General features: G+C 39.4%; 1 protein-coding gene across 6 annotated transcripts in view; it reads left to right on the top strand.

The window, feature by feature from the left end:
• ralyl (RALY RNA binding protein like) overlaps positions 1 to 16,623 on the top strand; it is a 95,448-nt gene that overhangs the window by 50,440 nt on the left and 28,385 nt on the right. The window contains exon 1 of one of the 6 annotated variants that reach the window (XM_032503875.1): positions 16,143 to 16,351. The exons of the other annotated variants lie outside the window; for them this stretch is intronic. Coding sequence (XP_032359766.1) covers positions 16,315 to 16,351 — 37 coding nt within the window. The 5' untranslated portion in view covers positions 16,143 to 16,314. Of the gene's footprint in view, positions 1 to 16,142; positions 16,352 to 16,623 lie in introns of those variants that run through there. 6 annotated transcript variants of the gene reach the window in all.

Raw genomic sequence — 16,623 nt, 5'->3', positions numbered from 1 at the left:
TAAAGGTACTCCTACTGTGAACTGTGAATGTTTTCTATTCTTTTAAATACCCTTTACATAAATTTCAAAAAGGGGGAGGCCATAATCAAACATATAGAGATATGAGATATGTAGTGAAAACCTTGGAAAATGTGGGGCCCTATTTTAACGATCTAAGCTCATGGTGTAGTAGTTTGACGGCGGAAAAAAGGGTTTGTGCGTCGGGCGGATGGTTCAAAATAATTGTACTTCATTAATTCATAGGTGTGTTTAGGGGCGTAACATGCAATAAATCAATCAGTGTTTCCTATTTCCTTTAACAGCACGGCACATTTGTACTTTGGCGCATTGCTATTATGATGGCAGATTTGCACCGTCATATTTTTATTTGTAATGTTTTGCATGTTTGTGTGCTGCCGTATGTCCCTGTGTGTGAGCAACAAGCACAGTGTGTGCAGGCTGTGCATAAGCCTAGGCGCATTTTACTAATTGGCTGTTTTAAAAAGATGGGCGCAGGTGCATTTGCTATTTAAACAGCGTGGGTACTGGACGGTCTTAAAATAGCAAAGACAATTACGTGCGCTGCGCTGTGCCGGGTACAAGATAGGGCCCATAGTCTTAGATCTACGTTTATCACTCTGTTGTTTTCCTTCTGCTGGTATGAGTCTACGTATGCAGTTTTTTTGCCATGTGTGGACTATGTCCTTGTTGTGTTTGTTGTTTTTATTGTGTGACTTTCTACCACTGAAAACCAATTTCTCTGTTGGATAATTAAGGTTATCAATCAAAGCAACCTATCAAAATACGTCAAGAAATACTTCAGAATACGCTGGCCAGTGAGGTTAATGCTGAGCCTAAAAAAAGAAAAAGACTTGCATTCAGCATTTCACGTTGTCCTACCTTTGCTCACCACGATAAGCTTCACATCGATTTCTTTCTCTTTTGTTCCCGTTTTTGAAAATGTTCCATTTTAATTGTAGTACTATGATTCACCAGGCAATCCTGGCTTCATCTGACATTCCATTGATCATACAGTCTGACACAGATTGCGACCATAGACCCTTCTCATTGCACAGTGTGGTATACAATGAACATGTAAGATTGTTGTTATCGTACTATAGGTGCCTGGAAGCAACATTTTGATTCATTGTTGTTTGTTAGATTGTAAGAGAAGGCCAAGACCACTGCCATACCAGTACGTTAAGTTTGAAGCCACAGCCAGCGCTTGAGTTAGCTTAGCTAAGCTCAAAGACTGGTATGGAAAATAGATAACATGGCTCAGTCTGAAGGTGATACAATCCTGCAACCAGCCCCTCTAAAGCTCACTAATTAACACAAATATATATTGGCTCTGGGACACACACACACAGGTCTGATCAACCTGTGGGGGGCCTGCCCTGATGAGAGTGTACTGTGAGTACAAGGCCGAAACACCCAATGACGCTGGGGTACACAATACATGATGTGTTCCAGTTAACAATGGTCAACAGCTCCCCTATGTCAGGATAGCCAGGCCAATAAGGCTGGTACTTCAGGATTTTAACACCTAGTCCTACAAACCAATCTTGTTTGTTTAATCTATACAAAAACACTTAAAAACTGGTTCCGGTTTTATGATGGTTGGTATCAATATTCTTTTCTAACTCTCAGCAAGAAAGTAATTAACCACATTTTTGGTGGAAGGATTTGTTGTTGACCCCCAAGAATAAAAAGGGCAAAGGCTTTTGGCTGGACTCTTCATTTTGCAGATTCAAAAGCATGATGGTGAAAAAAAGGAAATGTGTAACTCACAGACAAAGATGAGGCTGTAATGTAAATTGCAACACCTCCTCCCAAAATACATGCAACTCCTTAAATGCTGTGAATATCACAGGCTTAACAGTATAAGTGAATACCCACGGGGGATTTTTTTCTTTAGTGTCTATCCAAAGCAATCCTCCTGTATTTTCTCCACCTGGCTGCTGTAATTCTTTTTATCATTCACCATTAGTATTCACAGGCTCACTTTCACTTTGAAATTTGCATAGATAATTCCAACTATGTCTACAATAACTGCACAGCTCAGTGACTTTATTTTCAAGAGCCAGGTTCAGAGGCATGAACAGTCATGATTGAGAGGCCTTCTGGGTATTGCAGTATGCAACTAGATTGGCCAATTCTTCCAGATCCATTGGACTGAACCTTGCCAAAGCTAACCCCATAAGGCCCCCTCTGTCTTTTTTTCATGTCCCTGTGTTTGCTTCTGAGGCTGTGAGAGTATTCCGTGTGTCTTACCGTGTATGTGTGTGTGTGTGTGTATGTGTATATGTGTGTGTGCGTGTGTGCATGTGGTGGGGGGGGTCGATGTGTGCTTGCAGATGGAAAATGTTGATTTGGTTTGTGCACAGAAAAGGAACCAGAGTGAGGACACGTCACACAAACTGTAATATCAAAACATAGTCTCTTTCTTTCTCTTTGCTCTCCTATACCCTTTCTTTCTTTCTTCGGCTATCTCTCCTTGTCCTTGTGGGTGATTAGAATGCACCCTGTTTGTCCGTCTCCTCCCTCATTAATCACGCTCTGAGCGACTGGGCCAGACGTTGAATGCACAGTTAGCCTGACCCAGCACTTGGCAAAAGCATCCATAACAGCAGGTACAGAGCAGTGCGCAGGCTCACAGTCACACAATAACATCAACAGTATAGCCAAGCCGAGGATTTAGCCAAGCTGTAATGTATTCGGAATATAAGAACATGTTTCTTTTGTGGAAACAGTACTGACAAAATTTAAAGATTGTCATTGTGCACTTAATAGGCTTTAATAAAGCCACCAGGAAAGCACATTTCCCCGGCTGCCAGGATATCTTATTGTCTTTCTGTCCGTCTTTTTCTCTCTTTCTCCATCCCTTTCTCTCTTTCAACCATACTGACAAATACTTTAGTGGGGCATGAGCCACTGTGTGGACAAAGTGAGATGGATTACTGTGTGGATTTTGGCAGGGGAAACTGAAGCTAATTCTCTGATTAGAAATCTGGGTTCAGAAGGCAGAGAAACACTGAGCTGTGCATCAGAGTGTGTGTGTGTGTGTGTGTGTGTGTGTGTGTTTGTGCGCGCGTGCGCGTTTTTATTTTCCATTACCTCTGCCACAGATCAGGCCATTTTATTTTATATGTTATATAAAAAAGCACTATTGTGGTGCAGGGTGGTGTGCTTGTTGTGTGCCAAGTTGCAATGTGGATTCTCGTGCAAAAGACAAAGTGTTGTTTTTTTTTTTACAATACATACTGGTATGTTTACATATATTTTACTTTTCTATTTTTTAAAGAGCTATTTGTTGGGCAATTGATGAATGTCATGATATACGTGGATACACAAGAATACCATGTTTGTGTACTTGTGTTAAAATGATCTATGTTCAGTATTACAGATGTATATAGAGGCTGATGGTGTGCTGTTGTTGTCAATCTAACAATAACATTTTTTTTTATCACAAATCAACTCCATAGCCACCAGTTATTCCAGAAATTCCAGTGATTTATCCAGTGAAATGCATGAGCTACAGTATACCAATAAAAAGAAAAATATATTATTGATTCCAAATTGATTTACAGATGTTATACAGAAATATGCTAATGTTAAAGGTGCCAAGTTATTGTTTATACCTCAGTCCTTATGGTCCTTTTGTAGCTAAACGAGAAAAGGACGTAGGCTAGTGTAACTACATTGATTTTATTTTGATTGGTTTGTTGCCTGATAATAACACAAAGTCTGCTTGCTATAACTGCTTCTGAAACAGGGCCACAATCTTGCATCACATTTATAAACAAAGATTTAAAAAAAAATGAAAATAAAAAGATAGACAGCCAAACGGCAGACAAGCCTTTAAAAAAAAAAAAGGGTAAAATGTACTTAAGCCCTTATGTTTTGTTTTGGAGATCCCAGGGCCGTCTTCAGTGCTTTATGGTAATCTCTGTATTTTGTCACCTTCAGCAAATGTGCAAGCAAAGTTTGTGGCAATTACTTATTACTTCAGTATTTTGGGTTTTAATAAGGTCAGACAGAAGAAAAGAATATACTTTTTTTCACATGCAGCAGTGGGGTCTGTGAGAGACACACTCAATTTTGGAGAAACACTGCAACTTGTTAGTTTTTAAGGAAGACAAAGTAAAGAGATTACCTCCCCTACCATTGGTCATGATATGATCCGAAATACAACATTGATGCCGACATGAGTCACTAAGTATAGAGGACACATCCATCTTCATTCCTGTCTTCATATCTTCCATGTGACCGACCAGCCACCTCAGAGTCTCAAGCTGCATTTCTTTCCTGTGTCTGACCGAGGATCCCCGAAGCTGCTGTCCCTTCTTGTAGCTTTTTAGCAGTTAGTAAATAAGCTGATGGGAGCCCAGTCCAAGGTGAACAGTGGGGACAGTGAGAAATAGGATTAGCTTGAAGCCTAACAAGCATCCTGGCTGAGATGTGTTCATTAATATTACATCCATCTACAGAAAAGAGAGAGAGAGAGAGAGAGAGAGAGAGAGAGAGGCAGCAAGGGGAAGTGGCTGTGGACCACTGAAGAAGAACAGAGATGGAAAATTGTTCCCCGTGCATAATCAAAGATGCCAGTTTAGCTTAGGTTCACATTTAGGGCATGCTGATGCAGACAGGATGGGTTTGAATGAATGGATCATTGTTTGAAATTTGAGATTAGGGCATTTTTTTACAATCCAAAAATGTACACCAGATATGCCTGTTTACAATTAGACAACATATTTGGAATATTGACATCAACTAAAAAGGCTTGACTTTACACATCGCAGCGATGTGTATCAAGAGTAATGAGTCTTTTTTGTAGGATTAGTGTTCTTCCAGATGCTCTGCTGCATGCTGACAGATAATACTTCAGTAACAAAGATGTGTGTTTGTGCCAGGTGTGCAGCCTTGCTATGACATAGACCACTGCAGTGCAACCTTTACATGGAGCATCAGCTAAACAGACTTTCATAACACAGCCCCCCCCTCCAAATAGAAAATCTGCCCTTTAACACTCCATAATTATTGATTCAGTCAGTCATGTCTGTCTTCTAATTCACGCCGTAATCGTTGATATGCACCTCAGGCTGAATGACAAAAGAGAAATCCAGGCGATTAAAGGGTGACGTATTGTGCGAGTAATGGTTTGTGACTTGTGATTACACATGCAGTGATAATTACTGTGACCCCTGAGGGTTTCTGCGGACCCCTGCTCACATGACTCTACAGCGTAACCCCTCTGACTCCCCCAGCTTAGTGTGCAAATTAAGAATCACTGTGACAGACTCACAGGGGAATTCTCTCCCCTGAAAGAAGACGGACAGTATAAACAAAATAACATTAAAAACAGCCCATAGCCTCGCCCGGAGCAATCTCTCGCTCTCTCACGTGTTTACTTTTCCCTCCTCACATTTCCTCATTTGACTCCACATTTATCCTCCCTCCGTCTCCTTGCTCGCTCACGCTACTTTGCTTCCACCCTTCCTCATTCCCTTCATCCTCTTACTCACAAGGCCTCCTCGCCAATTACGCTACAAATTTGACTGCTTGTGAATCATTGCATCCAGCTGTTAGCATGGAATACTGACTCACAGCCGGAGGAAGGGAGTCAGCCTTGGGCTTCACTGTCCAGTAAAAGGTCACGCTGAGCATTATGGCGGTTAACTACCTCAAGTTTATTGCAGTCAACACGTTGCATTAGCTGCAGCCAGGAGTAAACTCTCTGACAACACGCAGACACAGTTTACAGTCAGGCCATAACCATCTCTAGGTACTCAGAGCCCTGTTTAGAGCACTGGTGCATGACAAAACTGGCCACTTGGCCGTCTTAGATCTCAAGTCTGTGCTATATCAGGGAGTGCAACTAGAAGGATAATTCCACCACTGAATGAGAGTGCACAGATTTATTTCCTGATATAAGATCCACATGCAAACATATGTCTAATTGAATACAGAGTGATTAAACAAAGCATCTGGTACATTGTCCTGATGTTTTTGTAGCCCATTTTCGATCTCGCCTATCTCAAAGCTTGAAACACTTTTCTTAAACTCAGCTTCCTTTCGTTTTATCTGTGTCTCCTCCTGTGTGACTGGTATAGATTTAATTAGGGAAATCATAACGGCATAATGACTTCTACCTGAATTGACCTCTTCATAAAAAAGTGTCTTGAACATTTTGCTTATTCTGTGAAGATTTGATTAAAACACTGAACTGCCTGCTCGCTCTGAGAAAATCAATTGGATTAGAGTCAAAGGGTAACTACGTTTTTTTCCAACCATATTTTCCAATGTTTTTGTTCCTGAGTGACTGATGGGAACAACAATGTTTGAAATTGGTCCAGTATTAGGCAAGATCGCTAAAGTCGGCAGCAGCGAAACAAACTACAAAGTAAGTCAATAGGGCAATTGTCCAGCTTGTATTTATCTTAACAAATGTGCTTGTTTTGCCACTGACAGACTCAGATTAATATTCTTAGTGTCTGACTATTATGGAAGGGATTTTCAAGGAGGTTCACCTATCTGTCAAAGAATAAGATCCTTAATTTAAACATAAACATCCGCAAAATTATGTTCCCCAAATCAACCAGACTCCATGTAAATTAACAGTAATTTTAGCATCGTAAAAAATACTTCATTCAAAAACGAATGTTGTTGTCTAATTTTGGTTGAAATAAACACATAGTTTACCAATTTACATGTGAAAATATGTTGGTTATATAAACGCTAAATGTATTACTTTTTTAAGTGGAGTCTGGTGGGTTTAGAGCTAGCACTCCAGAGCTGTTTCTGGTTATACAGAAACGTCTTAAAGAAGTTGTAAAGGTCTATTTCTAAAGGGATCCTTTTCGTAATGTTGTCATAGACTTAGAATATTAATCACTAAATATTAAAGCACTTTTGTGAGGTTAAATACAAGCTGTACAATTGCCCTATTAACTTACATTGTAGATTGTTTCGCTGCTGCCGACTGCCGTGATCTTGCTTAATGCTGGACCAATGTCAAAGATTGTTGTTCCCATCAGTCCAAAAAAAGGTGCCCACTGTACTGAGCTGACAGGATGACCAAAACGTCTATTGCAGCTGTTGAGGGAGAGGAAGCCTTACACACAGCTGTCTGCTCCATGTCTCCAAGGACTAATTGAGCTTAATATGGACAGGGAGGGGTTGTCTTCAATAGATTGCAGCTGCTGGCTTGAAGTGCATGGATGACCTTGACAACGCCTTGTGGCTTGTTTACACATCCTCATTAGCCTGTAGCCTTGGTGGAGAAGTAGGACGTGGCAAACAAGTTGCCAAACTAATGGCTATAAAAGGAGGAACATATACTGGTAAATACCAGTGTTGTAGTATTCAAGATTAGTCTCAAGACCACGTTTTGAAGGTCTCGTCTCGGAACTGACCACAATTTTAATCAGTCCTGACTCGGTCTCTGATAAAGAGGACTCAGGATTTTATTTCAAGACCGGTCAACTGCAGGGACATCACTTAACTTCCTGTGCATTGATTGATTTATGTGTCAACACCATTGCTATAATTGGATGTAAAACTTCCTGCTTCAGATGTAACCAATAACATTTCTAATTTGAAATTAGTTACTGTTAACCCCCTCACCCTGTTCCCTTAACCCAGTTTTGAGAAAGTGAATGAAAAGGGAGACAAGAGAAGAAGTTCTGGCTGTCTGGCACTGGTCTGGTCTGGACTCGGTCACGCCCCTGCCTTGGCCTTGGTCTTGGTCTTGGTCTTTACTTGGTCTCAACCCCTCGAAGTCTTGGCCTTGTTTTGCTTGTATTACACTCTGGTCTTGGTGTAATGACTGGGCTTCTGTTTAGGTGGTCTTGACACACTAGTAAATACAAGGTGCTTTCATCCAGAGTAGTCACACTAGATGACAAAAATTTAAATGTAACACACAAAAGATGGATGACTCAAAGCATGGTTTTTAATAGTCCCATGTGATGTAAAATCTGTACCAAGGTCTTAAGCATCTTACTTTTCAGGGTACACTATGTGAACATACCTAAGTGGGGCTTTGCAGCTTTTGGGACTCAGTGCTTGAGCTATAAAGTGTGTCATTTTTTTTTTCCCGTAGCCTACCTGTGTGACAGAGTTATTAATGAGCTGTGTCTGTATTTATGCACCTCATCTAACAGGGGAAGATGGGCTGCCTTCATTACTTTGAGTTGTGGGAGCCGTCCTGTCAAAGGAAATTTGAGTCTCGGCCAAGACGAGCGCTTCTTTTAACAAAAGGGGAAATTCATCAAGTGTTCATTTGGTTTGAGATGACGGGTCGCGACGGTGTCAGTCTCTTCTCCTCACACATGAAGTAAATGAACATCATGGATTCAGAAGTGTGTGTGTGTGTGTGTGTGTGTGTGTGTGTGTGTGTGTGTGTGTGTGTGTGTGTGTGTGTGTGTGTGTGTGTGTGTGTGTGTGTGTAAAATGGCACTTTTCCACTCTATGGTCACTGAGCGCCACACTGTGGTTCACAGCAGTTATTACCACATGTGACTGGCATAACCCAGTTGCAGTCATGCCTCACAGATTTATGTAGAAGTTACAGTTTTTTCTATTTTTAATGACTTACCATCTAGTTGGTTTTCACTTTCTTTTTGTAGAAAATGGTCATGTCTTAATGTGCTTATGTGTTACTTTCTAAAAACCGTAGACAAGTTTGGATTTTGTTGGGGTTGGATTTGACACACATCATGTTGAAGGCCTGGTAGAGGGGTATTACATTACATTATCATATGAATTAAAATGTCTTAAAGAGGTTAATTTACTATTGTACGTCTATCCTGTCATTTGCTAAATCTAATTTAGCGCAGATAAAGTTTGTTCTTCAAAATCTAAAAAATTTGCTTGTATACAGTATATATAGGGTGAGAGATATTTTATGCATGTGTCTATGTTAATGACAATTCATATTAGTAGCATTATTATATGTACATTGGTCATTATTATCAATTAATGCAGTAAAATGTGATTGCATTGTACTTTAAGAGGCTTAAGATTTTTATGTTTAAAGTTAGGATTAGGAATTAGATACAGTGAGACTGTCAGAAAAAACATTATTTCTATTACAAATGAAATATTGAATATACACCATTAATCAATTCAATACTTTCAGGGGTTTTCTCATACAGCCTTGCTTGGTCTTAGAACTGAGCATTTCATAATATCAAGTAATTGTCACTTGTGGCAACAGCCTAACTTTAAGGTTAGAGTTAAGGGAATGCAGAAACACAAATCCGAAAGATTTAGGGTCTGGCATTGAGTAGTGAAAGTCGGCCACCTCGAGGGGTGGCACCAAGCGTGCATTTTAAAATCTCACTGCCCGCAATTGGATAACACTACGATCAATCCCAATAACACACGGGGTGACGTATCAATACCCATCCATAGACCCATACGCATAGCTACTAGCGGAGGTAACTGGTAGAGTAAACTGTCGTCATCTTTCAGCTCGCCTCTGGCCCGCCTTCATTAGATACACCGATGTGATTGGTGCAACTAGGCTACAAGGGTATAGTTAATGAGCAGTATTACTCGATGGCAGAGTAACTGACAGTGACAGAGAACTCTGGATTTCCAGGGTAGGTCCTCATATGTGTGCATCTGGAAATACTTATTTTCAAAGCACAGATTTTTGCAAAGATAAGATAATCCTTTATTAGTCCCAGCAAGGAAATTGGCAGTGAGGATCATCTGTGAGCACCAAACCGTGAATAGTTTTTTCCAGTGTTTTGACAAAAATACCGTTCATGTTTTAAAATGATTATCCCTCAAGCTTCAGCGCTGCCAACAAGTGTTTTTCTAAAGGGAAATTTCTACTTGAAAAAGTGTTTTCATAATCTATTTGAAATCTAATAAGTAGAGGAACCATAACTGATTTTCATCTCAACTGAATACCTGCAGTCAGCTTCATCACAGGGGGGACATCTTTGGCCCTTCAGGACACAAGAGGAGATGTTTTTACACATCATGTGAAGTTTGTTGTTAGAGTTAAAAAAGAAAGAAAGAACGTGGCATTTGTGTCTGTTTCCTTATCCGGTTGTGACTCTTTGCAGCCAAGAAGTTTGTAAAAGTGTTCACGAGTTGAAAAGTTCTTGTTAGATTTTGTAAAACAGTTATGTCCATCATTGTCTCGAAAAGGTTTTCACTTAAGCTGCCATTTGTCATCCTTGGTGTATTAATCACTCTATTCGTTATGAGTGTTACTTTCCAAATCATGGAAAATTAATCACAGCTTTGTTAATCTCTGATGCAGTAGGTAGAATCCAAAATGAAGTAAAAATCTGCCCGCTTTGGTGCCTCTTTTCTTTTGCAGTATGGGCAATGGCTCAGTCATTTGTGGCTCAATTACATCTAGGAGACATTATCAGGTTTCTTCAAACCGCCACCTCCCTGTGTGGTTTGTATTATCTCTGCCGACTGGGTGAAAGACCGTGGCACTGATAGCGTCTGAGCTGAATTAGATTTGGCAGCCTTTATGAATAGCAATTGTGACTAGTTCAACATTTGAATACTTCTTAATGTGATTCTTTGCACTCCGCTGACCTTGCCAGATGGAGAGAAAGCGCGTGAAGCAGAGAGAGAGGCAAAACAGTGAGTGAGTGAGAGGAGGAGGGAGGATAAAGAAGGGAAAGCAAGTAAGCAAGAGGGACGGATAATGCAGATTAGGGCCTGTAAAAGAAATAAACGAGGTCTTACTTGAAAGGATGTAGGCTGGATAAATGTAATTCCAGTGATGTGTACGAAAAAAATGAATAATTAAATCAAGTTGATTAAAAGGTGGGTAAAAATTGTTTGGATTTCCTTCCCAGCATTTTAGAAAATAATCATTCAATTTAATTAAAAATGAAATGTATGCTTGTGTATTTGCTTTTTTACTTATTTACTGAAGATCTGTAGATTTAAGAGGCTTGATCAAGTTTATTTACATGTTCTTCTCTTAATTACTTCAATATTTTTCACAAAGTCCAAAGATGGAGACTCCAACCAACTTTCAGTGTGAAAGTGTGTTTTATGTGTTTTCTATCTGTAATATATGCTCTGTAACAGACTGGAAGCTGGCTGGTTCTCTACCTTTGGCTCAAGACATGCTAAAATACACTATCGTCCTCAAATGATGGGGAAAAAATGGATGAATGATCAGAATTTATACATTTTGATAAAGTAAGTTCTTTTCCTGTGATTTCAGACTGAAAACTATAATGTACAAACACAGAAAATGTTTTTAAACTAACAAATTCGAGGAAAACAGGAGGTGACAGATTGCTTCTGTTGGCCTCTGACATTGATTACTTAAAGACGCAGTATCCAAGGGAGCTAGGTCTGAATCAGCCGAACAGGAAAATGCACTATAGGCATACAAATTCACTACACATTGCTGTCATGCTGTTTGTGCTCCACTAGAGTGTGCAATTTTCCTTCCCAGGTTTGGGTTACAATCAACACTTGAACCATAAGGATGCTAGTGTTGAAAAACCAGTTGAGAGGTTTGCTGCAGTTTTGCTTTTAGAGGAGGTAACTCAGTAACTGCTAGTAACTTGTGTATGAAACCTGTGTGTGTGTGTGTGTGTATGACAAGATGCCTTTTTTCCCCTAATAATGTTTTGTTTGTTTTTTTAAATCTCCCTGGGCATTGTTCTTCTTCTTCCCAGTATAATGCACACTGCCCCTTTGAGTAGTTGAGGTTTATCTGCATGCATAAACTTGGAGAAGAGAAAGGAGAAAATCACAAAATGCATACAAAAACACTGCTAAAAAAACAACAATTTGACACAGTTTGACACAGTGTTTTTTGTATTTTTCGACGGCTTGATCTGTCGAATGGACAGAATCCAAACAAATGAGTCGTTCAAAGCTTACTATTAGCAAAGAAAGGTGATTTGCTGTCACAGACTGTTAAGCAGCTGCAGGAGTTGACACACTAGATATGTTTGCAATTACTCAATGCCAAAAGCAGTGCCTGTCTAATGAGCTAAGAGAGGCTGTAAGTCGTAGGCCAATGATATGTGATGGCTTCAGCAGATTTATATCCATCATGTAGAAAATCTTCCCTGTGGGCATCCGTAGCATCCCTCTATCTCGTCTTTAAATGAGGGTCATTTGTTAAAAGGCAGTGTTTTTCAATTGCCAGCAGAGAATTGTCTGCGAATGCAGAGCACTCTGATCCAGTTGATGCATGTACTTCTTCTAGGAAGCTCTTAGTATCTTAAAAAGGGTAATGATGTGCTAAGACTTCACGAAGTTCCTAGAAACAGGGTGTATTCCTCTTAAGGAAATCGCCATGTCCAGGTTGACTGGTCATTTCTCTTCATCTTCCCTTCTCGCTAAGGAAACCTCAGCACCCGGGTCTTTAATTAAAATCAGTTTAACTGGACTTAACCAGCCCTCTGGTGCAGTATAGCAAGGGAAATAACACTGGCCGCTTAACAGAGACGTTAATATATAGCAAGCAGTCCTTGAGGAAGATGTGTATGTTAGAGTTTTTACACTTTCTCCCACATATCAGGGAAGTTTGAACATTTATTTTTTTGGCCATCAGGGGGCAATGCAAACAAGCTGTGTACATTGATATATATATATATATATATATATAGTTATAATTTTATATTATAATATTGTATGGGGCGTCCTGTAAGCTCACGTGGTTGAGCGTGCACCCCATGTGAGGCTCAGCCCTTGCATGTCATCCCCCCCTTTCTCCCACTTTTCTGAATTAATATGTTCTATCAATAAAGGCAATAAAAGAAGCCAAAACTCATCTTAAAAAATATACACTGTATATCTTATTGTATTATACTTTTGTTAATAAGGAAAACTCTTTTCTGGTCCCCCATATCCAATATTTACCCTCCCTTTTAACACTGTTTTTGGTCTCCACCAACTCCAGGGGGAGGCATCTGGCTCTTTAGCTGCTACATGCCCGACTATTCAGCTGATACAGTCACTAACATCTGTCTATCTGTCATTTGGAAATGACAGGTAGTGTAAAGTGGGTTTTAAAAAAACATTTTCATTGTGAACAGCTGCCTGCTGCGGCCGATAACGACCCAGACATCAGTGAGAGTGAACCAAAATGTTGAAGTTGCTGGTCAGACAACCGAAAACAATGAGTTGGGTAATGATGCCCTGATGGTTCATGCCTATGAGTAAGTTTCCCTTTACCCACTTGATTCAATGTTAATATACAGATATGGATTATACCTGCTTTAATAGCTTCATGGAGAGGTGTTGTCCAAGTAAATCTATCTGAAAGCATCGGCCTTGTTGAGGTGGTCCTGATCAAAACATTGAATACTGTTATTCAAATTGCAGTGAATGAAAAGGTTTTGATGGTCAGATTTGATCCTCTGTATTTTTTTAGAAATTCACCACAAAACTTGAGGATCTTTGCATCTTACTGGAAACAGGACTGTATAGACAAAAGGAAGTGTTGCATTTCCCACTAACAAAGGTTGCTAAACCCTGCATTTCATTTCAAAATATTAACGCTTCTAAATGTATAAGAATTGGATTGGGATGTCTAGCTTTGCTCAAAGATTTCATTCTGTCCGATGTTCATTAATGAAGCCATTGAGTCAGGTGGCAGGATTAAACACGGTTGGCATTGTGTAAAGTTAATCCTGAATTTCACATTTTTGAGAGAGAGAGAAGTCACAAAATGAAGCATGAATAGAATAAATTAATTATGAGTGATTCAAATGTCCTCATTTTGCTGTGATGTTGACTACATGCTTCCTGTTGTATTATTGAGGTCAGTTGTATTAATCCATCATGGACACCAGGTGTCCCTGCTATACTTTAAAAAAGGAGTTTTCTCATTTTGTCTGCTGATGTTTGTAACATGTTCATTCCTTCTTTGCTTTCTTTATCCCAAAAACAATGTTTAAATGTGAAGAAAACCTGTGATAACAATAAGACGTTTTTAGAATGGATGACTTATATAGCCCAGTGCATGAACCAGTAATAATATCCTCTCTGTTGATTTATTTAAATTTATCAAAATTTGAGGGATTTCATCTTTTCTAAGTTTCAAAGCAAAAGCATAAAGACGGCCATTTGTTATTCTGGAGCATGTTAGAGCAGCAGCCACAGTTTCAGTGGAGAGTAATATTGATTGAATTCCTGCTATACTTCCATGGCGTTAGCTCTTGGGGTTTTTTGTTTCTAATGCACAATTCATCTCAGGCAAAAAAGAAAACATGTTGTTATTCAACCCACACAACAGTAATGTAATATAGTGAAATGGATGGCACAAAATCAACATCCAGGCTGCTTCCTTATCCTCGTCTCCCTGGCAACACAATCTTCCTTTGCAAGTAAGATGAGATGCACCTTTTCTCAAACGTGCCCAGAGGTTGTGAAGGAAGTGCAATAGTATTTGTATTCCAATATCACTGTATGCGCATGTGAAGTGAGATAATGATCCGACAGTATTACAATTGCGTGGGTGGCTCCTGATTGCCAACTCCTTCTTGTCTAAATACAGAAGTGAGCTATCACTGATAAAGTGGCACCTTTAAACTCACAGACGGTACTTGATTTCGGAGTTCGGTCATCTTTTAAAGGTTGGATTGATGGAAAATCTCAAAGTAAGGTGTGCATACTGTGTGACAATCTGAATTTAATTATTCCTAAAATAAGGTCAGGATGAATTATAAGCACTTTTGAAGAATAGTAAGAAAAAAAACACTTGAATGACGTAGTGCCAACTCATTTAGCAATTTGTCAATTCTAGCAATATGGATGACGAGGACAGTAAGCCTGAAATAGCTCAACAACTAATGGATGGACTGCCATGAAAATTTGTACAGAGATATTTATGATGAATTCTAATAGTGTCAGGGATCCTGTGACTTCATCTAGCGCTGTCATCAAAGGTCAAAATCTTCAACCAAATACCTCAGTACAGCCTCACAGAGCCATTAGCACGGCTGCAGACTCCTCTTCTTGACTGTAACATACTGTATATATCTTAAGTGACGTAAAATAAATGTATAAAATAATAACTATTTATTTTAAATCCAATCATATTCCATTTCTGACAGTGAGAAATGATACTCACATTAGTGATTTGCAACTCTGCATAATATGTCCTCTGAAAAAAGAAAAATACTATCAACCTATAGTTTAGTGTAATGCTTTAGAATCGCTCCTAACATTATCACGAGATGCCATATTTTTTGTTAGTGGACAACTGATCATTTTTCAATCGATGGTCAATACTAATTTTACCATCAACCTTTATTGCAGACATAAGTATATAATGTATAATAACTAACCAACAATATGACATGTTCAACTTATGTGCATGAAAGTAAAAGATACAAATGGAAACCCTATAACTTATATTGGTAGGTATAGATGGAACATTTTCTTTGACTCAGATAATCGGCTCATACATGTTGATTTATGACAATAAAAATGTGGTCAACATAACAAGTATATTAATCTTGAGAGGAAGAACTCCTGCCACAGATTTGTCTAAAGAAGAGATCTTCCACAGGGGGTCTGGGACCCCTAGGGGGTCCTCAGACTTACTGCACTTCTTTTTCAAAAAATAAAACTTTCTTTACATGAATCCAACATATTATAAGCAAATATAAACCAACCTATTTGTGAAATAAAAAACACATATTACTGGCCTATGGGGAAGGTAGCCCTCCACACGTAGCCTACAGGTAATCCCGAGGGTTCCTTGTGCCACATGTAGCTAATGTTTAACAATTAAAACACGATTTATGAAATCATGCCAACCATTATTATCTTAGGAGCTTAGTATCCTATAAACTAAAAGGGTAAGTATAAAGGCTGTAGGCCGTCCACACACGTTATTGTATTGTAAATGTAGCTAATATGAAATTTAATTGTATACAACATATATAGATGGGGGTCCCTAATCCGTCTCTCTCAGTTAAGGGATCCTTGTCTTAAACAGAAAACACCTGGTCTAAAGTATGTGTGTGTATATATATCTTGAGGGTAGATGTGACCAAAATGTATCCTGCCAGATCATTCTAGTTGTTATGCAAACTCGTGGCTATTTATTCCTGTCATTTTCACATTTTTGCTCCCTGTTTGTGATGATATGTTCTAACACTTGACAGAAGTGTGTGTGGATGAGAGTCACTGTGGTCCGCCCCTCCTCCGTCTCACATGGTATGATCCTCGCTCAAGCAGCGCATCCAATCCCCAGTCTGAAGGGCTGACATTTATTTCTGGTCAGAAAGTATCGCAGCTCGCCGAAGTCTCGACGCGCCGTGTCTCCGTAGCACCTGAAACTGAACGAGCGCAAAGGTGGACCCGTACACAATGCCCATGTACAAGGGGAAGCGTCGCAATAACCGATGTAAGTTTTATACAGCATCATTAGAGCTCCATGATCCACGCGAGGACATTTTCTTAATGCTGATGTCGCTCGATACAAGTTGCAAATAATGAGCAGTGATGCATTTCAACATGCATCCGGTTCACTTTAAACTGGATGCAGGCCTTTTTTTCTTTAAATGTTATAGCCTACTTAGCGTGACACGCAGTTTCAGTCAAAGTTAAAGGTAACCCCACCACTATCTGTCGGGCTGAACGCTTTTGTCTTTGTCCGTTCATTTTTTTTTCTGTTAT

This window comes from Etheostoma spectabile, chromosome 22 (genome assembly GCF_008692095.1).
Source record: "Etheostoma spectabile isolate EspeVRDwgs_2016 chromosome 22, UIUC_Espe_1.0, whole genome shotgun sequence".
Lineage (NCBI taxonomy): Eukaryota > Metazoa > Chordata > Actinopteri > Perciformes > Percidae > Etheostoma > Etheostoma spectabile.
The sequence above is the reverse complement of the archived record's forward strand: the minus strand, read 5'-3'. Positions and strand labels throughout refer to the sequence as shown.